A 25,649-nucleotide genomic window follows, 5' to 3' on the forward strand; every position below is an offset into this window, starting at 1 on the left:
TATTAAGTTTACCAAAATATAATGTATTACCAGCAGATCTAATCCTCCAATCATAATCACTATTCAAATCATTATTATCATGAAAATCAATACATTCTCCAACTTCCATAACACCATTCGTTTTTATAGTAGCTATACAAGGTAACGTTATTGTTGTATTAAAACCTCCACCAGAACTATTAGAAATATAATAATTATTAATTTTTCCGTTGATAGTTAAGACATTATTAATAGTGTTGTGAGTTTGATTCAATAAAGAATATTTATTATCATGATTATGTGTATTTAATCAAATATTATCAGTATCAATTCCATTAATTGTATCACAAGTGATATTTGTGCAAAATAAATCACAACAGATTATATCACTATTTAACATATTTATATTATCATTAATATCAACTGAATAATTAATGTATAAAGTATTGTCATTTCTTGTAATTTTCTCTAATATATTATGTATATCAGTTAAACTTTCATTAGTTGAATAATTATTATGAGTATGATTAATTGAATAATATTTATCATCATGATTATGTGTATTTAATGAAATATTATTAGTATCAATTCCATTAATATAATTACAACTTATATTACCGTTTCTAAATATACTTACATGATTACCATCACAAGCTTTGAATCTTAAACAAGTATCAATATTGTCATCAGAACCAACATAATGTTCTATTATACTGCAATCATCACCACTCGGTAATACACCTATTACCATTTTAATAGAATCTCCTACTTTAGCATCTGATTTATAAATATATAATCCGTCATAAATATTATTAGCACTCACATAGTTTTTACATTCAATATTAATATTACGACTTGCTGACATAATTCTACATGAAATGTCATTACTCACTATTATTAAATCTTTCTCATTCTTAGTTTATTCACCAAATTCATTATATGATATTCCTGTTGGAGTTTTATTCATATTAATTAAATTATCATTTGTTGAATATTGATCATGTGTATGATTTATTAATGAAAAATTATCAATAGATATATTATTAATAGTATCAACTTCTATATTACCATTTACATTTGAATCTTGATTTATACCAGTATATATTTATAACGCTCCTTCTGACGGATCTACTTTTAATATAAAATTTACATCTGATGGGAAGAATCCTATATATCCAATTCATTGTAGATTTATTATTCAATTAGTATTCATGTTTAATTATAGAAAGACAGTTGTGTTGTAAAAAGTTGTGTTTTGATAAGTAGAATTCCTGAAATATTTTTATATTAAATAAATGTTTAATGAAACAATTGATTACACAATAAATTCATATGAATCATATGATTACATATACCATTACAATAGAATTGATATTAACCTACCTTCTCCTTGCACTAGACAAGCAAAAATGATAATTACTTCTTTAACAACTAAATGTTCAATAGTAGTCATTGAAAATGATGATTATATACAAATTAATGAAAAACGATATTTTTTAATAAACAATATACTGATATTAATTCTCAATGTAGAAATAAAATTATATTTAAAGATAATATTTGGAATTTTTTTAAACTATTTAAAACAGCACTTATGAAAGCATCATATAATGAACCAGATATAATAAAATTACTTATTCAAAAAGGAGCAAATCTTTAAGCTACAGATATTTATATTTTTTATTTAATATTTATTACATCAATTTGAAAATTCAAAACATTTGAAAATCATCCAAATCATTTAATCATCTCTTAGCCTATAAATAAGGCAACCAAGAAATAATAAACGAAAATATTCTTCAATATTTGGTCTAAAATCAAGCATAATTCTAGCTAATATTTTATCCGGTTTTAGTAAAGATAACGAAGCAGTACAAAATATTTTATAGATCTTGAATGAACTTGTTCTTGGTTCCAATTCTAATTCAGGTAATTTTGTTGATGAAGAAACTGCACTTCCTAACACCCTTGAATGTCACAACAATAATAAAAATTTTTTTATTCTTTTACTTTAATCTCAATAATTTTACTCTTAAAGTCACCCGACATCAATGGCATTCTCAATCCTGCCGCCATTAACGTTCTCCCATTGAATTCCTTATCGTCTATAACGTACACCTTATCCATCTTCAGTCCCCTTAGTTTTACTATTCGGCTTTTAGTGTTTGCCATTGCTCTTACTTGTACGTATATTAGCAGAGCGTTTCTTTTATCTTTACTTACGAACATACAACAATCCACGAAACCGTTTAGATCCAAAGATTCTAATCGATAGTAATCTCCATCTCTAATTATTTCATTATATTTATTATAATTATTAATTTGCACTTTGATTAATTCCTTTTCGTTATTACTTAACTTGGTAATATCGAGTTCATAACCAAAAGTACCGAACAAAGCAATGTCGCCTCTTGTTTCGAATGGAGTAATTCTTCCATTACAATGATTCGGGCAAACACTTAAATGGTTACCAATCGTAAACACTGGATAAACTAATGCAGTTCCTTCTTGAATGCATAGCCTATCGATTGGGTCCATGTTATCAGAGCACCAAATCTGAGGACTATAGTATAACATTCCGGGATCAAATCGACCGCCGCCGCCTGAGCAGTTTTCCAATAAAACGTTTGGGAACTCAGTGACGATTTTCTCTTGTAACTTATACACACCCAACACATAACGATGCGAAAGTTCATTTTGTTGCTCACTACTTAAGTTATAACTACCCAAAGTAGTGAGTTGTCGATTCATATCCCATTTCATATAACTTATGTTATAATTCCTCAAAAGGTTCGACAATATTTCATAGAGATAATTAATGACATCGTCATTACTCATGTCTAAAACATATTGCGAACGGATTTCAGTGATTTCCCGTTGTGGTATCTGTATTGCCCACTTCGGATGTTTCGCGTATAAATCGGAGTTCGGCGATACCATTTCAGGCTCGACCCAAATGCCGAACTTTAGTCCGACATTATTGATATTGTTTATTAATGGTTGTAACCCACCTTTGATTTTGTTCTCGTTGACAATCCAATCGCCTAATGAACTTTCATCATTATTCCGCTTGCCAAACCATCCGTCATCCATTACTAACATTTCTATTCCGAGTTCTGATGCTTCTTTCGCAATGTTTAATAATTTCGTCTCGTCGAAATCAAAATATGTCGCTTCCCAATTGTTAATTAATATTGGGCGACGTAAATGTAAATATTTGCTACGGATTAAATGGTTACGATATAAGTCATGATAAATGTGCGTCATTTTGCTTAAGCCTTTGCTTGAATAGACATTAACAACTTCAGGTGACGTGAATGTGTCATTCGGTAATAATTTCCATGTGAAATTCTCGGGATGAATGCCCATTAATAAGCGGACTGAGTTGAATTCGTTCTTTTCGACTGACGCAATGAAGTTCCCTGAATACACAAAGTTCATGGAATACACTTCGCCAGTCGTTTGCGTGGTTGAAGGTGTAACTAATGCTATAAATGGATTCGTTTGATGACTGGATTTACCTTTGGTGGATGAAATAACGTAACGGCCATATGAAAGTGGATTTCGTTGAATGTATCGCTCACGGGCCCATGAGCCAAATAAGCCAATAACCTCAAAGTTTTGGTCATCAAGATCTATGCATGATGAAAGAACTTTCTCTAGGTATAAGGGATCTTGTCCTTCATTGGTAATTATGACTGACCGAATTATTGCATCGGAATCTTGGAAGATGGAATAAAGAAGAGTACATTTAAGACCAAGAATAGAATCCTTGCAAAAGATTTTAAGGGTTAAACTGTCATCTTCAGTGCCAAATGTACATGGAAGACCTTCAAGTTTTGGTTTGCCTTTGATAATTTCATAGCCTTGGTAATTTAGTTCGCTACAACGATGGCCAGAATTGTTACGAACACAAAAGGCTGTTTCACGAAAATCTCCCATTCCTGTTTCTGGATATTCCATTGGAGCGCTGTCAAGAAAACCACCCTTTTCACGTTTGTTTGAAGAAGGAACAAAAGGTGGTTCATCTTCCCTTAAAAGATATCGAATATCAGTGGAATCAAGATATTTTCCATAATATAAATGCCCTACATATTTGCCATCAACAATAGCTATACCATATGTCGTATTTTTTGTTTGAATTAGAAATACATTGTTCTTGTCGTCGAAAACGATTTTCATCTGTTGAAATTTGACTTTTTAAATAGGAAAGTGAAATGTCATAACCGAAATTATTATACAAAATCTGCTGAAAATAATTATTCATGATCAAGATTATCTTACAATTAATTGTACCAAAAATATTGTGCATTATAATTTTATTGACTTTAGGTTCTTGATAATGATTTATTTAATCAATTTTAAATTGATCAATCAATTTGAAATATGCAGAAATAAATAGATTTTCCAAAAGATCGCAATCCATAATCATTATTTATATTTATACTATAATTAAATCTTTATGGAAGAAGAAAAAAGAAACATAATTTATGTTTATTTTTCATTTAAATCGATTGAACTCATTAAGTCCTGAAGTTTATAGTATGTTTCATTAAGGCGTTTTAGTCCGTAAGTTTCAAATTTACCCTGATTATAATCATCTGCAATTGCATCAAATTCCGCTTTTTGTGTTTCATTCAATTTGCTATCGCTTCTCTCAAAAAGTGAAGAAATCGCATCACCTATTTTGGAAATGATGTTTCGCTTAGCCAGTTTTTGCAAAGTAGATTTTACAGCTGCTGTAGAATCTATCATGAACTTAATGTATTTATCTTCATCAGGATACCTAGATTTGAAATTAATGGGATAACAATCACCTTCATTCTTACACCATTGGATGGATCTAATACGAGGTGAATCATGTCGCATCTTAATGATGCCAAATGGTTTATCTGTTTCAGAAAATGTGATATTGGAGATGTTGACTAAATCAATATCTTGAGTATTGGAAACACCAAACTCAATATACCTAGGATCAGATTCAAGTCTAATAGTCTTACATCCTGTTGAATTTTCAATGATTTGTTCTGAGCAATTTGAACCTTGAATGCACATCATATGAGTTTGTTGACATGTTAATGTTGTGTTCTTATTAATCTTTTTAACAAGCAACCCATTAGGAAATGGTGAATATCCAGATAGTTGTAGCGCTGAATAAACGCCGCCATAAGCTAAAAGCGAATTCGAAAATTCCTTTTTGATGGGAGCCGTTAAGTTCTGAGTAGCCGCTTTTATCGTTGACATAACCGCTGAATTTGAGGAAGGTCCGCCGGTTACTTGAATTTCGTCAATTGTTCCATTAGTTTCAAACAAATTAATACCTGTCGTAACAACTTCGCTCAATTCGGCTAATGTATCTTCGATAAATTGATTTTTACTTCCTCTTATGAACAATTTTTGCGCTTTTTGTTCACTAATATTGAGCTTTTGTGATAGTTCTTGATGGAACTTTTTTCCACTAGCATAGTTTGTGGAAATAGTGAAAATTTCGATGCACTTTGATGACTTTCCATCCCACTCAAAGCTGATTCCTAAAATTTTGGTGGTCATGTATCCAATATCTATAAACATCACGTTGTATGGTTTTAATGAGTTTCTATTGATAAAGCGTTGAGTTTTAGAAGCTGCATAACCAATACTAACTGCAGTGATTTCATCGATTATGGTTAAAACTGGAATTGATAAAAAGCTACAGGCGTGGAATAATAAATCACGCTGTGTTTCTGTCCAAAAGTCAGGGACAACTAATGTTATTGGATTATCTATTTTCGGTAAATATGAAAATAAATATGCTAAATAAAGTGAAAATGAAGGCAATGGATGCATGATATCTGTTGTGATAAAGGCTGTATTGTTATTTCCAACAGTCATTGGTAAGTATTGATATCCTAAAGATGGATCTCTTTTTAATGCAGCAAGAGCAGCTTTTCCAATTTTAATTTCAAAAGAATCAGCTGTTTCATTTGTTAGTTTTGTAATTGTTGAGTTCCTTGGTTTAAAAGAAATGGCTGCTGGGAGTCCTTGTTCATAGCCAGGTATTTTTTCGGGCACACCATTAAAATCAGATTTTGCAATCTTGATGTATTCACTTCCAATATCTAGGGCTACGTATTCAAGATTTATCCCAAGAAGAAAGAGTAAAATCATTTGAAAAATCGGGGTGCCCCTATATAATTGAACGTTTTATATTTAGAACATTTATTTCTTTTATATGTTAAGCACTTTCAACAAAAATACTCATTTTTCATTTAGGTTTTTTCCCACAAAAACAGAGCTGAAGGCTCAAATAAAAAACGCAACCTCAAAAAAGGAAAAATTACAAAAACTTATACATGAATTTGACGATCTTGAAGAATGGTTGGCAGAAACAGCTGGACCAAATGGACTTGATGAAACTTCTAAATCTCTTTTGAAAAGGATTCAAGAACAAAGGAGTCAAGCTTTTGAAGCGATTTCACAAATCAAACAATATGAAATTTCTCTAAACGATGAACTTAAACACATAGAAACCATGAAACTCTAATACGACCTTGATAAGTCATATATATAGCAAGTAATAAAGTAATATTAATATTCATCTTCTTCTCAATATTAAATATTTCTAAATATTTTATCCCATCCACCGAAGGGCGTATATAAAAAGGAATACAAATTTTTAAAATTAATGGATTTTCTTCATTGATGTTTATTAATAAACTCATTAATTTAATTTACTTTGGATCCATTTGCTAACTTCGCTGAAGTTATACGTGATCCGATATACATCATTTACACATAGTTTTTTGAGTTCTTCTAGAAGCATTTGTTTCTTATCTGCAGGAGCCTCTTCTTCGATTCTCATTCTAATGAATTCTCTGGGGCTCGCAAATTGTTGAACAGGTCGTTGTTGAGGGTAAGGGACTTGTTGAACGTATGTTGTGTAATCATTTTTAGGCATAAATTGAGAAGCCGTAAACTGACCATTAAAATGGGTAAGAGGACTCCTTATAGCTTCTTCAGCGTCCTTCTGTTCTTTGAAAAGAACTATGGCCTTTCTTTCTGAATCACCGTTTAAGCCATTATATTGAATCATGGCAAACTCAACAGGTCCAATAGTTTCTTCAAACTTCTGGCGGAGGTCTCTGCTGTTGATTGTGTCATCAACTCCTCTGCAATATATTAATCGATTATGAATATCGTTATATTCGTGCCCTTTAAGATATTGTTCTAAACGAACCCTGATGAGAATATGATACCCAAGGAGGTCACATTTAATGCCTTTACTCTTAAAGTGCTTCATTGTTGCAACGACTGAGTCATATGTCATTAATGTAATGAATGCAGTCTTAGATTTCTCCGAACTCTTTAAGTATAACCCGATTACAGCTCGAATGTCTTTGTCACTAAGTTGTTGGTCAATTGATGCCTCTGTTTCGTTCTTTGGCAAGCCATAGCAGACGACGGTTCTTGCTCTCAAATTATCACAGAAACCGCCAATCACATCGTTCGGATTTAACGGCGGATAAAGAAAAGTGTTTTGAATGCCACTTTCGGCTTGTGCCTTTTTGGCTTCATCATATTTGTCAAACAAAATGTATCCAATTGACAATAAGTGAATTGTAGGAACAATGCTAATAGATATGACTGTTCCATAAGCTGAAAATTGATGAAGAAGATCATCATATGTTGTTTCAGCTTCAACTTCGTTGAGTTGTAAAAGACCAACGGGTTGATGTGTAAGACGCTTTTCATAGAAGGGTAAAACTCGAATTGGAGTAACTTGCTCTCCAAATGTTGTATGGTTCAATGTAGATATAGCTTTGTTACGAGATTCTTTGGTCTCGTATTGGGCAAGGCCTGCACGTTCACCTCCTGATCTGTCGTGGATTTCAAGTGAAACAATTTTTCCAGCCTGCTCTAAATGTTTTTTAATTGCGTCATTATCGCTGATTGCAATATCAGCTAAATAGACGCGACACTCTTCGATGATGCTAAGGACTTGAGATTGCAGCTCCCTGCGAACACTTGTTAAAACCGATAATTTATCATGATGAAATTCGGCATTAGCACGACTGGCAGCTGCTTGATTCTCGAAGAGGACAATCCCATAGTTGTCTATGACAAAAGTGTTAAGAATTACTCCATACTCCTTGAATAAATCTTTGAGATTATTTTCGTTGATGAGATCAGTTGGACCTTCAACACATATTACGTTGGTTGGTAGTCTTGAAAGAAAGTCTTGACGCTTATCCACTGGCGTATAAAACTCAACGTGAAGTGGAGTATCTTTAATTAATAAATTTTGAATGCTTTCTTTAGCATTTCTTGCAACCTCTTGACTTTCGAAGCTTACGTATCCAATACCATTTGATACACCATTCCTGTTTCTCTGGATTCGACACGACTTAATAGCAAATCCAAAATCTTCCAAAGCTGAATGCAATTGTTGTTCATCAACATCTGTCGGAAGGTTTGATATAACCAAGTTTGCCATTGGATCATGGTCTTTTGAAGATGGATCAAACCATGAAATACGTATTGGAATGGAATTAATTTTTGTGTAATTACACTCTCGGATTGCTGCTTCAGCTTCTTCATGTGTGCTAAATGTAATAAATGCATTAGCTGTTTTTTGGAAAACTCTTTTTGTGATTTCTAAAATTGTTCCATATTCTGAGAAAAAATTATTTAACCATTCATCAGTTATGTTTGTTGGGAGATCTCCTACGTAAATTTTGTTAGAGAGTTGGTTGCTTGAATCACCAGACATTTTGAGAAAGTGTTGGGCCAAACTTATTCAATAAAACCATTTAATTGAATTTGGTAAAATTTCCGGCGGCAGTTAAAAGTGTCAACATTTCAAGACATTTGGGGGAGGGGGTACCTCGGTCAAAAGAAAAAGAAAAAAAGAAAAAAGTTCTCAATTGCCCATAGAGTGAACAAACTTTGTTATTATCACTTATGTGCTGAGTCGAAAAGAAAAAAAAAATTTAACCAGAAAAACCGAAAAAAAAAGAAAATGTCTTAAAATCAATTGAATGGTTTACTTTTTACGATGGTAAATTAAATGAATAATGTGCATTAGGTACAATTAAAACACTTGGTGAAGCTATTTCAAAATTAGTTTCACAAATATAAAATACATTATAATTAGATGATGTAAAAAAACCAACTGTACGATCATTAAGTGATGGAAAAGTAGTACCAAAATCATATAAATAATAATAAAAAGTACCTGAACTAGAAAGTGAAGATTGAAGTAGATAATTAACAGTTATCTCTGTAAAATCAGAATTGGGTTGATTGCGTTCAATAACAATAAAAACATAATAATGAGTACCATCTATTGATGGTAATGGATGACTTGCATCACGTAATGAAAATTGTTTCAAGGAAAATAAACCAGAAACATCTGAAATAGTAATAAAAGATATTGGTATATTAACACTAATAGTAGAACCTACGTCTAATGCTAATCGCCTAGTACTGACTTGACTAGGATATAAAATACTAAAAGACTGTGTAGAATAATCTGCAACCCTATCGTTGTTCTTAAGAACTTCATAAGCACGATCTAAATCATATTTAGACATAGGAGGATTAAGAGGAGGAACCAACTTACGTTGTAACACTCGTCCCTTATTACGTGAATAATAAGATTCACTAATAGGACCAATGCGATGAGGGTCAAACATAAAAATAAAAGTAAGAAAATTTTTTATTAATAAGTGATAGCATAATTTAATTGAACCCCTAAAAACTTATCGGTGATTTCAGTACCAGGAATAGATACCTTCAAACATAATACAATACAATCACCTGAATTCAAATTACGTGCTAACCTAGTACGAAATACTTGAGTCTGTTGGGCATTGGGAGTAAGGTACCCTGACATAATAACATTTTGATTAGGTTCATATAATGATACAGGAGCAGGGGTACCAAGTGACATGGATTGAGGAACCGTACCATCTGGAACATAAACTAATGCCCATAATAATGGGATATCGACATCAATGATCATTTTTAAAGTAAAATTTTTTACTTTACGCATACCTTGAGTAGCAACAGCAGTAATTAGAGTGGTATTTACTTGATCACCTACGGCACCGTCACCAGAACCTGTATTGAATGTAATGTTTCCGGAACAATTATGAGTCTCATTAGAATACTTTACAGTTTTCAATGGACGTCCACGTGAATAACTACGTCTACGTAACCTACGAGGCATAACAATAAAAAATTTAATGCTGTGGGAGATTTATTAATTGAGGGTGAATAAGATATGAAGGAACATCCTTAAGGCGACGATCATAACGGATGGCACCTATCGAGACTATTGGAAGTACAATAACCCAATTCTCAACCAACTGAGGATTCTCCTTAATAAAGCCCTTAAGTAGGCCAACATTACTGAAATAAATGGATTTAACTTGGCCTTCATTATCTGGCATGAGGCATGGAGCAGGGGGAGTAAAAACTGGTGGAGGAATAGGATACGGTTTTTCATCGTCTTCCGACTGTATTGATTCGGGACAAACATTAATTTTCCAAGACGATGCGTTTGTCTAAGAAAGTTTGGAATCGCACATTGTAATATCTAAAAGCGTTAAAGATGTGTTTACTTGATAGTTGTGCATACCATAAAAATAAGGTTCTCTTTTTTGCTTTGAGGAGACAAACCTCTTTCATTCCTCTAAAAGCTTTAGGAAAACTTGTATATGGCACCGGGCCATGTATATCCCAAACTTGTACTTTGTTTTATTATTTTTGTTCTAAATTCAGGATGAGTTTCATTTGTCTGCAAGATAGTGTTTAACAGAGCATTTTCCCACATGACGTCATGTGTTATTTTATATCACTCAATTTTACAAAAAAATACCTTACAATTCATATTGACTAAATTTTTGAGAAAATCATTATTTTAATTTCAGATTATAAAAATGTATAATTTTTTAATTTAAACAAAACTTTAAATTTTATTATAGATTTATTCTCTAAGGTATAAATATGTATGTGTATATACAAAATTTTACTTTTCCCTTTGGATCAAATTTTCGATTTTGAAAAATTTGATAACTTTAAAATGAATGGATCTCCCAAGACCCATGGAAAAACATCGATGTTTTTGAGTGTGATTATATGATTTATTAATCTAATGATAATTGATTTCTTTTCTTTTTGTCTATATAAATATCGTCATTTTTATGTCGAAAATGATAAGGTAATTATTTGTCCGTTATGGTATTTTAATTTTAAGTGTGCTAACACATTTTTTTCGTTTGGAAAATTTTACTTTATTTTTGCCATGATCCAAAAATTAACGGTTTTTTCATTTTTTTTCTTTCGGATTTTTTCATGGAAACAAGTTCAAGTGATCAAAATATTATTGCGCAAATATTAACAGACCTCAAGCATATAATTTTTAATTTGACTGAAAAAAATTTTGATTTATCTATACAACAAACAATGAACTTGTTTGATTCAAATTCACCATATTCTTTCGATGTTATAATATGTATTTTTGTTTTATCTGCATTTTCATCACTTAGGAATGAAAGCGATATATATATTCGCTATTTACAATCAATCCAATCCAAAGAAGAAGAGCTAAACAAAGATAATCCAAAAATCATCGAAATATTTATTAAATATATTGCTCAACTTCAAACACAAGAAGCATATTATTTCCTTGAACAGATGATTACTCATAATTTTGTTGATTCAAGTATTACTAAAAACATGGATACTAATTATTTCATACATTATCGCTCAAAAAGTGTAACAGATATTAATAGTGTTTCTTATAAAGATGTTTATGCTTTATCATTTTTAGAAAACTTTTCAAAAATATCAATGAATGATTTTGAATTGCATAGGAAATATGTTAAAATAGGACATAATCCAAGTGAAATTGGAGAAATAATTCGAAATGATGAAATAGAAAAACTTCAAGAATTATCATCACAAGAAGACTTTGATATTAATCAAATAATAGAACCATCACTTTATGAAAGATGTTCATTTATTAATCAAAATAATGTTTCGTTAATTGATTATGCAGCATTTTTTTCAGCAGTTAAATGTTTTAAATATTTACTTATGAAAAATGCAAATGTAAATAAAACAGGAAAATATGCAGTTGCAGGTGGAAATGATGAAATCATTCATTTATGTGAACAACATCATTCATCATTTGAAGGTGCATATGAAGCAGCAATTAAATTCCACCGAAATGATCTTTTTTATTATATTTACGAAAATAATTTAGAAGAATTTGATGGATTTGTTCAACCAAATCCACGAATGAATAGAAATACTGATCAATTTTTACGCTTGATTATGAATAATCATATTCATGGAACTAACTTTTTGCAATTAATGGAAAATCTAAATCCTTTGGATAACAATCAAATTCCGCAGAATTTAAATGATAAAATAATTAATAAATTAGTTGATGAATGTATTCACAATGGAAATTATGAAATCCTCTTATTTTTGGAAGATAAAGAAATAGAAATTAAAGAATCAATTATCAATGAAACAGCAAAATTTGGTAATTTATATCTTATCAAACATTTCCTTCAAAAAAATACAATACCAAAAAATATTTTGTTGTTTGCAACACAATCAGGAAATAATGAACTTGTACAATTTATACTTGAACAAAAAGATTTTGAAATTGATTTAAATATAAAAGAAATTTCTTTTATTAATTTGATATTTAATGAAAATATTTGGAAATTATTTAGATCATTTAAAACGCCACTTATGATTGCGACTGAAAAAGGTTATGAGAAAATAGTTAAATTACTTCTTGAGCAAAACGGAATTGAAATAAATGTTAAAGATATTTATTAATTTAATTTCACATTTTTTTGAATATTTTGATGTTTTGATATATTATTCGGAAACTATTTATATCATTTAATACATTACTAATTAAAGCATCTATAAAAGGTAATATTGAAATAATTAAAATGCTTCTTGAACAAGAAGGAATTGATATTAATGCCAAAAATGTTAATTTATTATGTTCAATGTTTATGAAAGAATTTTGATGTTTTAATAAAATGTTTAAAATTTGTTCAAATTATTTTATACAGCACTTATGAAAGCATCTGAAAATGGGCATATAGAAATAGTTAAATTACTTCTTAAACAAAATGGAATTGAAATCAATATTAAAAATATTAATTAATTTCATATAAATTTGATTTTATTATTTTGCAATTTCAAAAGAAAATTTGGAAATTATTAAAATGATTTGAAACAGCATATATATTGGCAACTAAATGTGGTTATATTGAAATAGCTAAATTACTTCATGAACTTGGAAACAATGATATCAATTTCAAAACTATTTTATCATTTTAATTGAAGTTTATTTTAATGATTTGGTATTTCAACTGAAATTTTGGAAAAACAACACTTATGTTGGCATCAAGAAATGGACATTTAGATGTAGTTAAATTTCTTCTTAAACAAGGAGGATTTGATATTAATGAAAAAGATGTTCATTAATTTCATTTAAAAATTATTTATTTAATTTGCCATTTCAAAATAATATTTGGTGTTTGTTTGGGTTGTTTTGGACAGCACTTATGTTAGCATCAGCTAATGGTCATTATGAAATAGTTAAGTTATTACTTGAACAAAAGGGAATTAATATTAATTATCAAGTTTATTTATTTTATTTAATGATAATTTAAAAAATTTTATATTTTATAATAAAAAATGGAATTTATTTTAAATATTTGAAACAGCACTTATAGAGGCAGTAAAATGTAATAGCAGTGATATTGTTAAATTACTTCTTAAACAAGAAGGAATTGATATTAATGCTAAAGATGTTTATCTGCTTTATTTATTATTTATTTCAATAATTTTATGTTTCAAAATGATATTTGGAATATAATAAAAAAATTTATTACAGCACTTATGATAGCATCTAAAAAAGGATTTTTAGATATTGTTAAAATGCTTATTGAACAAAAAGGAATTAATGTTAATGATAAAGATATTTATGGTATTTTCATAATTTATTTAATACTGCATTTTTATATTCATGTGGAAATGGCCACACGGAAATAGTGAAATTACTTCTTCAACAAAAAGGAACTAATGTAAATGATAAAAAAATTTATTTATTTTATTTTCTGATATTATAAAATATTATATGGGAATTATTAAAAATATTTTCTACAGCTTTAATGAATGCATCTAAGTTCGGTTATATAGAAATAGTTAAATTACTTCTTGAACAAGAAGGAATTAATATTAATGCAAAAAAAATTTATTTGTTAAATTTGATATTTATTATAATAATTTGATATTTTAAAGTAATATTTGGAAATTATTTGAATTGTTTTATTCAGCATTGATATTAGCATCTTTAAATGGTTATGCAGAAATAGTTAAATTACTTCTTGAACAAGAAGGAATTGATATTAATGCTAAAGAAATTTATTTGTTTTATTTGATATTTATTTTAATAATTTGATATTACAAAATAATATTTGGAAATTATTCAGATTATTTAATACAGCACTTATTTTGGCATCTCAATGTGGTCATACAGAAATAGTTAAATTACTTCTTGAACAAGAAGGAATTAATATTAATGCTCAAACAGTTTATGTAAATTATTTTATTTTTGTTTCATTGATATAGTATTTTATTATAATGTTTGGTGTTAATTTAAATTATTTTGGAATACATTAATGTTTGCATGTTCAGCTGGAAATAATGAAATAGTTGAGTTAATTCTTGAACATAAAGGAATTGATATTAATGCTAAAAATATTATTTTGTTAAATTTAATGTTTATCTTAAAAATTCGAAATTTAAAATATATATTTGGAATGTATTTGAATTATTTCAAACAGCATTAATGCTTGCATCATATGCAAATCGTTTGAAAGCAGTTAAATTGCTTCTTGAACAAGAAGGAATTGATATTAATGCTAAAGATAATATTCGTTTTAAAGACATAATATTTTATAAATGAATTTGATAATTATTTTCATCTTTTGAAACAGCATTTATGATAACATCTAAAAATGGTAATATCGATATAATTAAATTACTTCTTGAAAAAGAAGGAATTGATATTAATGCTAAAAACAACAAAGGAATGACAGCAATTTTACTTGCAGCTGATTTTGGCATGAAAAATATGGTTGATTTTCTTTCTACAATAGAAGGAATCGAATATGATAAAGAAAAAGCAGACAAACTAATTCTCAACCCACAACAAAAACATCTTCGCCGTAATCTAAGAAATGTTATTTTCAATAAAGTTGACCATTGTTCAGCTGAACAAACGGGTAGAGATTATCTAAATGATAGAAGTTATTTCTTATGCTTAACATGCAAAATTCTTCCTCCTTACTCCATATGTAGAGAATGTGCAAGGGTTTGTCACAAAGGTCATCACATGATGGAAATAGAACTGACAAATAATCAAGGATTCTTTTGTGATTGTGGTGTTGGCGATTGTGTTTTAGAATGTAAGCTAATGCATACACATAAACACAAAAAGGAAACAGATGAATAAAAATTAAAGTCTAATATTAATACACATTCTTAGATGTATAAATTAATTTGATGTTAAAAGTATAAAAATGAAAAGATATTATGAGAAAAAAACTTGTTTATTCGTATGTCACCTGTTTTGAAACACGGCCAGAAAGAAGAACTACTTCTTTAGCTTGTTCTTTTTTCTCAACCACTTTAGGTTTAGTCTTCTTCTCTGGACGAGAAATCTTCTTCCTTTTAACTGTCTTTTCAGGTGCAATTGTCTTAAGTCCTTGAGCTGAAAATGCATATGAATTTTTCTTTGCTTTCAAGAGTTTCTTTTCATGAAGAGATTCAAGAGTCTTCTTGGTTCTCTTTGGAATGAATTGGGGTAATCCCTCATCCATATAATCCTGTAGATATTGTTTGATTTTCTGATAACTAATGTATTTGTTGTCTTCTGTTGTAAGATTAAAGATTGCCTCACTAACCCACTTAACATAAATGCTTCTATTTTCCTTCTTTTCAGTCTTTTGCTTTGTTGACTTCTTTGACTTTGTTGATTTCTCTGTAGTTTTCTTGGTTGGCTTTGTGGCTTTCTTCACCATCTTCTTTGTAGTTGTTTTCTTGGTTGTAGCTTTCTTTGAACCATCTTTCTTTGTACTAGTTTTCTTTGGGCTTGCTTTCTTTTTATCAGTTGTTGTTGTTTTCTTCTTTGTAGTTGTGGCCTTCTTATCATTTGTCTTCTTTTTTGGAACGACTTTCTTTTTGGTTTCAGTCTTCTTTGTTGTAGTTTTCTTGACTTTCTTTTCTTCTTCCTTTTCCTCTTTGGCTACAGTATCTTTCTTTTTCTGTTCAGACATTTATGTGAACTGAAAAAGCGCGCCTTTTTTCCCCGCCGATTTTATGTTCGAATTAATTGAAAAATGAAATAAACCTCTGTGAATTTGATAGATAAAATAATGTCTATTTACTCCTCATATTTTTGTTTACTCAAATCAAAAGGAATAATATTCAAATATCGAAAAATACAACACATTTCCCAAAGATGATAATATGAAATAAGTCCAGAAAAATACATTTCTAAAACAAAGAAAGTAACAAACATGTTTAACTTACCAAAGGCAAAAAAGAAAAAACATTATCCAAAATATCAGAAAAAAAAATATCCCATAAAGAAGCAAATTGTTTTTGCGTTTGGGGTAAGGATATTTTGGAAAAGAACTCTGTGAAAAATGAACTCTATTATTGGGCTTCAATACCTTATTATTTTTCTTTAAGATTGACTGCGGAATAAATCCAATACTATTTGTTGGAGATGGTGTTGTCTGATTTAAAGCAACTTTATTTGGAGGTGTTTTTAAAGGCGTCTGTGTATTGATTTCATTTTGTTTTTTAAGATATTCATTTCTGTATTTAGTCAAAGCAGATACCATTTTTTGTCTTGTAACCTTACCACTTATCTTTATGTTCTTCTCTTGGCATACCTTTTGAAGTGAAATAGCTGTATTTTTATTAAGAATTTTCCAATTTATACCTCCGCCTAAATCCATCATTTGGGTTAAACGTACAAAAATTAAGAAACAAAAAATTTCACATCACATTTCATACCAATGATTTGCACAGGCGACATTCAAGATCTTCTAAATATCAGAGATTTAACTCTTACAATTAACAAGAAGCAATACAAATTCAACAGCTATACATTAAAAGCATTTTCTAACATATTTAAAACTGATATCACTCAAACAGAATTCAACATTAAAACCACACCAGAAGCAATCAACTTAGTGACTGACTTCCTTAGTTTCAAGGAGGTAGATTTTAAAGAACATGCAATGGAATGCCTTGTTATTGCTGCAACATTCGATATACCTGTTTTATGCAAACATTTATTTTCTTTTGTTGAAGAAACAACAACTAAGAGAAACTTTATGGATAGATATAGGGTTCTTTCAAATTATCCAAATTATTGTTTACCTCTTATTTCGTTCCTTATAAAAAATCATGACTTTTTCATTAACTTTCCAGAAATGCCACCATTTGGATTTGTTAAAGCTCTCTTAACTCCATTGAAAGGCAAATCACCATTTGAATCAGAAGATGAAAAGCTTTCATTTATTTTAAATCTTAAACCTTTCGATGACAGTGCATATATATCCCTTATTAAGTTTGTTGATTTTTCCAAACTTTCCATTAATTCCATTAATGATTTTTTCAAACATCAAAATTTTGAACAGTTTTTAGAATACATACAACCAGAGTCCCTTCAGAATGCTGTTGCTTCCAAATTTAAGATGTTTTTAGAAAAATATTGGGTAGTTTCACATATATTGAAATCAGAACGAGAAAAATTCGAAATAAAATTAGCAGAAGCAAACAGTAAAGTAATTGAGTTTGAAGATTTACAAATTAAAATTAGAGTACAAGAAGAAACTCTTCAAAAGATATTAAACAGCTTAAATGACTTCAAAGGGGAAATAATTGCCCTTAACGAGACCGTTAACGAATCCAAAAACTTTACAAAGAAATTTTCTCAATTTGATGAAAATATCAATAATTCAATCAGCCAGCTCATTGACTTCCAAGAAAATGGTGAACCGAACACTGGAAGAAGAGTAATTGTTCGAACAATTAGATATGTTTCAAAAAGGATCAATAATTATTTTGTATATGAAACTCCTGCAATCAAAATTTTAAAAGAAATTAAAGAAAGCTTCCATCAGCTTGTTAATTTATATCAATCAACAATACCAAATACTGATTTCAATGTTCTTTTAGAGCAAATTGAAACAATCGAAAAAGTTATTCAGACGCTTTGAACATGCCTTTGTTTGTTGTGATTAAATGTTAACTTTTTCTGCAAAATCGATTTTTCAAAATTTTAATCAAATTTCCAAAAATTGGATTTTTTGGTCAGAAAGTGTTTGTATTAAGTAGTAAACAGTGATTTAATTTAAGATTTTTTTAAGGTTTTAACTATTTTGATCAAAACTATTTTCCCTTTTTTCTTCTTAAACTTAAATAGTTATACCACAATAATGGGTATATAGTAAAGCTTGATATCTATAGGATATATAAGTTGCTTTTTAAATTGAGATTTTAATCAATTATTAATACATTATTTGAAAATATTTTTCTTGATTTTTTAAAAATCATTATATCTCATTATGATATAACCTTGATTATTATCAATATAGTATGAACATTTTTAGATGAGTTAATGAAATAGTTTTTTTCTATTTAACGAACGTTTATTAAATAGAAAAATGTTTTTTGCTTTGTTGGTTCATGATATATTTTCTTATATAATTCATGGTGTAGATCCAAAGCTAAAACAAATGTATGACTCCGCGATTGATGAAGAAAAAGGTACATTTATATGTTTTGATAAATCAAGAGTTATCTCGTTATTAAAATTAAATGATAATTACAGAGATTGCGATGATGGATCAGATGAGCCAGAGACTCCAGAAGGAAAATTGTCTGATTTTTATTGTGCCAATGATGGCTACATTCCAAATTACATTCCAAGATGGAGTATAAATGATGGTATTTGTGATTGTTGTGATGGGTCTGATGAAATTCATAATCCAAGAGCAAACTGTTCAAATATTTGTAGTAATCTTGAAAGTCAAAGAAAAAAAATGATCAAAGAATTTACAGATTCATATCAAGAAGGCATAAACCAACTAAAAAAGCTTAAAAGAGAGGGCTCAAAAGAGCTATCATCCTTTAAAAAGCAAAAGAGGAAAATAAAATCGGAAATATCTTCAACCAAAAATCGAATCAAGCAACTTGAAGCAATGAAGAAGCGTTTATCCTCCAAGCCAACTCCAACCCCAACGCCAAATCCCTCCAATGAAACAACAGAAAATCAAAATGATTCCACATCAAACCAAAATAACAGCACATCAATTATCAAGGACATAATCATTCGCGTTTGGCGTCTGACTTTCTTTGTTAGCATTGAAGATGACCCAACACAAGAAATCGAATCTGATAATTTAGATAACGAACTTTCGTCACTTAAATCTAAACTTAGCGAACTCGAAAGCAAAGAGCGAAACATTAAAGACAAAGACAAAGCTTTTTCCTCGAAAGTTCCACTTCAATATCTTTCACTCTATGACCAAGAATTCACATGCGAAGGCTCCAAACTTCGCTTCATGAACAACATTCAACAAGGCTCAACGGACATTGGAAGGTTCAAAGACTATGAAAACGAAACTTTATTCTTTGAAGATGGACAATATTGTTGGCAAACGCGGAGTGGAAGGAAGACAGAAATGCATTTGATGTGTTGGAAGGAAAGTAAACTGGTGAAAGCTGTGGAAGAGGAAACATGTAAATACAACGCATTGTTTATATCGCCACTTGTATGTAGTGAAAAGGATATAAAGAAGTTGGAGAACATGGATGTGAAGCAACTTTCTCAATTGAGAGATCAATTAGGCTTATAAATGTATTTGGATATAATAAATATTTACAAATTGTTTATGGTAACTTTAAGTATATGAAAGAGATCTTCTCCAAATTCAGATGCTAACACATTTGCAAACATTGCTCCGACAATGAAAATATTTTCTGGTTGAAATTTACTTACACTAAAAAAAATAAAAAAAATTGCAGTTTTTTTGATAAATTATCGAACAGTGTTTTCAATAGGTATTTGCTAACGTTCTTAAAAATCATTTGATTGAGTGGTTTACTCAGCAGCACTTTTTCTTTTTATCTTGATTATTATCTTCCTTAAGATCTACTCGCTTAACCGGATCATCAATTGGATCTTGTGGTTGTCTTGTTTTCAAATATTTTTCTGCTAAATTTTCGAAAAGTGCATCAATTCCGTCGCCTGATAAAGCACTTGTTTCAAAGTATTCAACATCCGTTAATTCTTCTGCTTTGTCGTTTCCTTCGTCAAATGATACTTTGCGATCATCTAAATCGTTCATATTCCCGCATAATACAATAATAGCATTTTCATTTATGGACGTAACTTCTTCATACCATTTGCTAACTGAACTAAAAGAACTTCTGCTGATTGGTTTTTCTGGATTTGGATCTCCAACAGCAAAAACAATAATAACAATAGAAGCATCTCTATAATACATTGGTGTAAGTGTCCTATACTCTTCTTGTCCGGCTGTATCCCAAATTGCTAAATTAACTTTTTGTCCGTGAACATTTAATGATTTTGTCAAAATATCTGCCCCAATTGTTGACTCAGCAGGAGAATATGCACCCTTTACGTAGCGCAACGTGATTGCTGTTTTTCCAACGGCAGAATCTCCGACGAGAACAACCTTCGCTGTTGCTTCTGACGCCATTTGAAACTTTAATGCATTAACCGTTGGGAAATCAAAAAGTCGATTTCAAATAAAATAAACAATTCAATTACCAAACCAATCTTTGGCATAAGTTGCAAAACAGAAATTGGAAATTTCTAAGATCCAGAAAATCGATAAACTTTACCAAAAGTTCGTGAACAATAAAAAAATATGAAGCAATTTAGTATTTTCAAATACTAAGGATAAACCATAACAATGTTGTATCTTTTTTTTTTCATTAGTAAGATATTACGTACAAAAGATTTTATGGTTTCTGGGTAACCAGCATGCCTAGCAGCATATTGCTTGAAAATTAAATAATTTTGAAGAAACAAGCTCAGATGAATCTAAGCGGTTTTTTAATTTTAACCGATCGTTTTTCTCTGATTTCCAACAGCGTTGTTATAAAATGACGATATACATTCAAACAGGCCAACCTCTGAAAAACTGTCAAATTGAACGAATTCCTATGAAAAAATAACTGTAGAAATTTGGATGAGTTCATAAACCATACAAAAGTCTGCGCTTTTAAGGTTTTGCATTGAATGACAAAAAAAATTCAGAATTAATTTCTTCAGAAACCTTTACCAGATTAGCAGGTGCAATTTGGCTCAGAATCCTTCTTCTGAGGTGCTTCATCAATTGCAGGAAGATCACTTTCTTTACGTTGTTGAATTGTTCCTTCTTTGACTCTCCTTAAGATTCCCATTCCAAGACGAGCAAATGCTTCTTCAACGTTTGTTCCATCCTTTGCAGATGTTTCCAAGTAAATAAGGTTGTGACGTTTTGCATATTCTTCACCTTCGGTTTCGACTATTTGACGATCTTCAAGATCTTTCTTGTTACCAACAAGAATAATATATGTGTTTTGAGTACATAGTGCGTTGAGATCGTTGATCCAGGTATCGAGTTCATCGAATGATTGTCTAGATGTTAAATCGAAAACGAGGATTGCGCCAACAGCATTTCTGAAATAAGCTTTAGAGACAGAACGGAAGCGTTCCTGACCAGCTGTGTCCCAAATTTGAAGCTTTACTGACTCATCGTCTGCTTGAATGGTGTATGATTTAAATTCAACACCAATTGTTGGTTGACCATCTTCTCTGAAAGTCTTGTTCACGAGTTGATTGACAAGGGCTGTTTTTCCAACACCTGAAGATCCAACAACAACAATCTTGAAGCCATTCGAACTCATTTTACAAATGGATGGCGGTTTCTGTGAAACCATGCTATGAAATAAATGGTTTATTCGAAAGTAGTCAACTCCTTCCTGACAGGATGCCTCATCGTACCAATAATTTTTGTAAACATAAGAAATCAAAAAAAGGTTTTCCGGTTTTTCCGCTCAATTTTTCCCTTGGAATTCACACAGAAAAAGGGCAGAAAAATTCATCAAAAAACTGCCCTTAATCTTACAGAAGAAAAAAAAATTGCTTATGTGAATAATAAGCATTATCTTATTGTTTTAAATATCGTTTTAAAATACTTTTCTTTCCAAATCAATAAGATACAAAACAATAAATTATAATATGATTCCAAAAAAAATTAATTGTATTCAAGAACACATTGGTGAGATGTGCTTTCAAAAAAAAGAAAAAAAAAATGTTTCTTTCTATATTTTCATAATACCATTTTAATGAAAAATACTTAAAAAGAAAATAAGTATAGCAAATAAAAAATTATTTTCAAAACTTAAGTCAGACAGAATTTTGAATGGAATTTTTTTTTTTCTAAAGAATAAATCAATGGGGGAAAAAAATATCCTTTTTGTGAAATAACAAAAACTATACAGTATTCGTTATAAAAAAAATTGATAAATCATTAAATATCAGAGGTTCATTTAGACCATCAATTAATATTATTTCATTTAATTCCCCCAAAAGTATAGAAATTAATGAAAACACAAATTAAATAATTATGGAATTTAGACGAACATATTAACACAAACGAAATCAAAAATTTGATTTCTCATTCAAAATTAAATTAATTTCTTTTATATTTCGCTTTTTTTTTCTTTTGGATTATCATGTGAAATTTTAAATATTTTCAAGTTTCTCCCACTCATTCATTTATACTATAATGAATATGTTAAAAATATCCAATAAAAATCTTCTTATTATTACAAAGTAATATCATTTTAATAAAATATTTTATTAAGGCCAATTTTATATTAGTACGAGTCTGAATTGTCCTCATCTTCATCATTATCTTCTTCTTCTTCCTCGTAAATATACATGTAGGAATCGTCCTCACCGTACATCGATTGCAACTTGTCGTATCTATCTTCTTTTCTTATTTTTACGTTTTCTATTATTTCTTTTGGTAATGACGGGAATTTTTTGATTATATTTTCCTTTTCGTTTAAAGATATTTTCATTTTCGGATTTTCTAACAACAGTTCCATAATTTCTTGAGAGCCATTTATTGCGATTTGTAAATGACTTGTTTTTATATCGAAATGTTGAGCATTATACCAAGTTCTAATATTTGGTATTATTCTTGGGTCACTTAAAAGAATTCGTACAACTTCGACATTCTTTTTGTAAATTGCGCAACCTAATGCATTAATTTCATATGAATCATGTTTCCTATTAATATCAATCGAAGGATTCGTTAACATTTTCTTTAATATTTTTGTGTTTCCGTTCTCGCAACAAGTAAATAAACAATCTTCGTGGATATCATTTGGAATATTATAGTCAACATTTTCTTGTTCACTAAAATATTCGAAAATCTCAAAATCACTTAGAGAACATGCACGATGTATAGGTGTATAACCTTGAAAACCACGCTGATTAATATTCGGATGATATTTTTCATTAAATGCTTTGATGAAATGAATGTTCCTGGATAAAATAACATCATCAAATGCTATGTTGACATCAATTTCAGCGAAATATTTATCATAATAAAGTTCAAATACTTCCAAATTTCCTGTTCGACATATTTCCATTGTTTTGTTTCGGTAATTTTTACGCGTAGCTACATTGCTAAGTTGGTTCCCATATTTATTAAGAAATATCTCCATGAATTCAACATTGTTCTGATTGATTATAGCAGAAAACATATCATCGATTGATATTTGAATATGCGCAGGCATTCTTTTGAGGCCATAATAAAAATCACTTAGTAAGCAATATCTTGATATGTTTTCTTGTAAACTTTTGGCCTTACAATCAACATTAGAAAGAATCCAATCAAAAACTTCTCGGCGATGATTATAGATCGCTCCAAAAATATCTGTGGGTCGAACTTTAATTTGCGATTCAATAAGATGAATAATTTCATTGTCCCCTCCACTGACTGCAAAGGTCATCGACGTCGTTTTGTCATTTGTTAAAAGTTCCGCTTTGTTAATGAAAAGATACTTGAAACATTTGGGCATCCCACGATATGCTGCATAGTCAATAAGACTGACATCCCCATCAATAGGACTTGAATGCGTCGTAAAATGTGGAATTGTAAAGAATTTTGTATTGACGCTCAGAGAATGATCGGTTAGATATTCTTGGAGTGCATCAGAATCATCTTTGTCAATTATAGAAGATAGGTCACGCGCAATTGTGGCATCATGATTTTCATATACATGGCTATAATCTTCATTGAATTGTTCCGGAAGTGTGGTTGACCTCTGAAGAAAATCATCATAGGAAGATTGTGGCACTAAGCCGGCACGAATGAGTGCTTGAATGAAATAAAGCTTATTGTGTGAATACCCAAAATTTGTCAAATGACGACGAACAATATCTTCAAAATGGAGCATTTTAACGAGCTCTACAAATTGGTCAATGCAACTGTACTTGGTTTCAGCAATATTGTAAATAAAGCGAACTATAGCAAGTTCGTGATCTGGATGTTTGGAAATGAAATTAAATATTGTAGAAAATGCATTATTGATCGTGTCAGGTGTAAGATCTTGAAGTGCACTTTGCACATTTAGGAGTGGTTCAAAGATTGGATCTTCGACGAAATCCATTTGAATTATATTGTCGTTTCTAGAGATATTGCGACCGTTATCAGGCAAAACAAGGACCCTGAAAAAGTCGTTTTTTAAGTTGAAAATAATCGTATTGTAATATTTGGCCGACTGATTATGTGCACAAAACATGAATTTCAATAGTTTACATCGTTGAGGTTGTTATTAATCTTACTTATTAATAAGTCTACATTTGAGCATTTTATTCATGATGTATCACAATTTTATATATATTTCAGATTGAAATTTTATTCCTTATTTAAAATCATTTTTTAATAAAGCAATTACAAGTTATTTGGCTTTAAAATCGATATTCATATAAAAAATTTACCAACAGGTGCAACCAAACCGTGACCGAACTTTTGAATGTAAATTATATTTTGTGATTATAATTCAATACAAATTTGATTTCTTTTTCACGATGTGATCTTTTTATTTGTGGTTTCTTTCCTTCCGTTGTTTTTGTTAAGTATCTCGGTATAATTTTTTCCAAATTATAAACATTTTGCTGTTGATTTGAAAATATTGATCCAAAACTAAAATTTCAGCTTACGTCTGCACATTAATTAAATAACATGCACTAAAGACTTTAATTCACTTCAATTTACCTCAAAACATAAAAATTATTTTTAAGTAAACTAATTTATTAATTCGAAATTATTTTCTTTTTTTCTTAATTATTTCTGCAACTTCTTGTCCATCTTTTCCCAAATTATTTGCATAAAAGAGTGCGTTTACAAACAAATCAAATAAACACCAAACACATGAACCAAACTAAAACAATACTAATGAAACACTCAACAAAACGAAATAACATTTTTAATATTTATATCAATGCCTTCTTGTTCAAGAAGTATCAAAGCAAC

The 25,649-nt window shown here is 29.8% G+C and overlaps 8 protein-coding genes across 8 annotated transcripts; 1 reads left to right on the forward strand and 7 right to left on the reverse strand.

The window, feature by feature from the left end:
• Positions 1-1,977: 1,977 nt before the first annotated feature.
• On the reverse strand, positions 1,978-4,161 carry GO595_005787 (alpha-galactosidase; the record flags this gene model as incomplete). Its single annotated transcript, XM_067919068.1, has 1 exon — positions 1,978-4,161. One exon carries the CDS (start codon positions 4,159-4,161, stop codon positions 1,978-1,980), a length of 2,184 nt encoding a protein of 727 aa, XP_067773823.1.
• Positions 4,162-4,473: 312 nt separating this feature from the next.
• Positions 4,474-8,728, reverse strand: GO595_005788 (polyadenylate-binding protein 4-like; the record flags this gene model as incomplete). The annotated part of the gene is made up of 2 exons (XM_067919069.1): positions 4,474-6,077; positions 6,754-8,728. 2 exons carry the CDS (start codon positions 8,726-8,728, stop codon positions 4,474-4,476), a joined length of 3,579 nt encoding a protein of 1,192 aa, XP_067773824.1.
• A 951-nt stretch (positions 8,729-9,679) lies between these two features.
• On the reverse strand, positions 9,680-10,189 carry GO595_005789 (Cap protein; the record flags this gene model as incomplete). Its single annotated transcript, XM_067919070.1, has 1 exon — positions 9,680-10,189. One exon carries the CDS (start codon positions 10,187-10,189, stop codon positions 9,680-9,682), a length of 510 nt encoding a protein of 169 aa, XP_067773825.1.
• A 5,425-nt stretch (positions 10,190-15,614) lies between these two features.
• On the reverse strand, positions 15,615-16,340 carry GO595_005790 (linker histone H1 and H5 family protein; the record flags this gene model as incomplete). Its single annotated transcript, XM_067919071.1, has 1 exon — positions 15,615-16,340. The coding sequence occupies one exon, from the start codon at positions 16,338-16,340 to the stop codon at positions 15,615-15,617; it is 726 nt and encodes a 241-aa protein (XP_067773826.1).
• A 2,478-nt stretch (positions 16,341-18,818) lies between these two features.
• GO595_005791 (glucosidase 2 subunit beta-like) lies at positions 18,819-19,940 on the forward strand (the record flags this gene model as incomplete). The annotated part of the gene is made up of 1 exon (XM_067919072.1): positions 18,819-19,940. The coding sequence occupies one exon, from the start codon at positions 18,819-18,821 to the stop codon at positions 19,938-19,940; it is 1,122 nt and encodes a 373-aa protein (XP_067773827.1).
• Positions 19,941-20,189: 249 nt separating this feature from the next.
• On the reverse strand, positions 20,190-20,807 carry GO595_005792 (small GTP-binding protein; the record flags this gene model as incomplete). Its single annotated transcript, XM_067919073.1, has 1 exon — positions 20,190-20,807. One exon carries the CDS (start codon positions 20,805-20,807, stop codon positions 20,190-20,192), a length of 618 nt encoding a protein of 205 aa, XP_067773828.1.
• A 592-nt stretch (positions 20,808-21,399) lies between these two features.
• On the reverse strand, positions 21,400-22,035 carry GO595_005793 (Ras family protein; the record flags this gene model as incomplete). The annotated part of the gene is made up of 1 exon (XM_067919076.1): positions 21,400-22,035. The coding sequence occupies one exon, from the start codon at positions 22,033-22,035 to the stop codon at positions 21,400-21,402; it is 636 nt and encodes a 211-aa protein (XP_067773829.1).
• A 942-nt stretch (positions 22,036-22,977) lies between these two features.
• On the reverse strand, positions 22,978-24,783 carry GO595_005794 (uncharacterized protein; the record flags this gene model as incomplete). The annotated part of the gene is made up of 1 exon (XM_067919077.1): positions 22,978-24,783. The coding sequence occupies one exon, from the start codon at positions 24,781-24,783 to the stop codon at positions 22,978-22,980; it is 1,806 nt and encodes a 601-aa protein (XP_067773830.1).
• Positions 24,784-25,649: the final 866 nt, after the last annotated feature.

Source organism: Histomonas meleagridis (genome assembly GCF_020186115.1).
Source record: "Histomonas meleagridis strain 2922-C6/04-10x chromosome Unknown contig_4, whole genome shotgun sequence".
Classification (NCBI taxonomy): Eukaryota; Parabasalia; order Tritrichomonadida; family Dientamoebidae; genus Histomonas; species Histomonas meleagridis.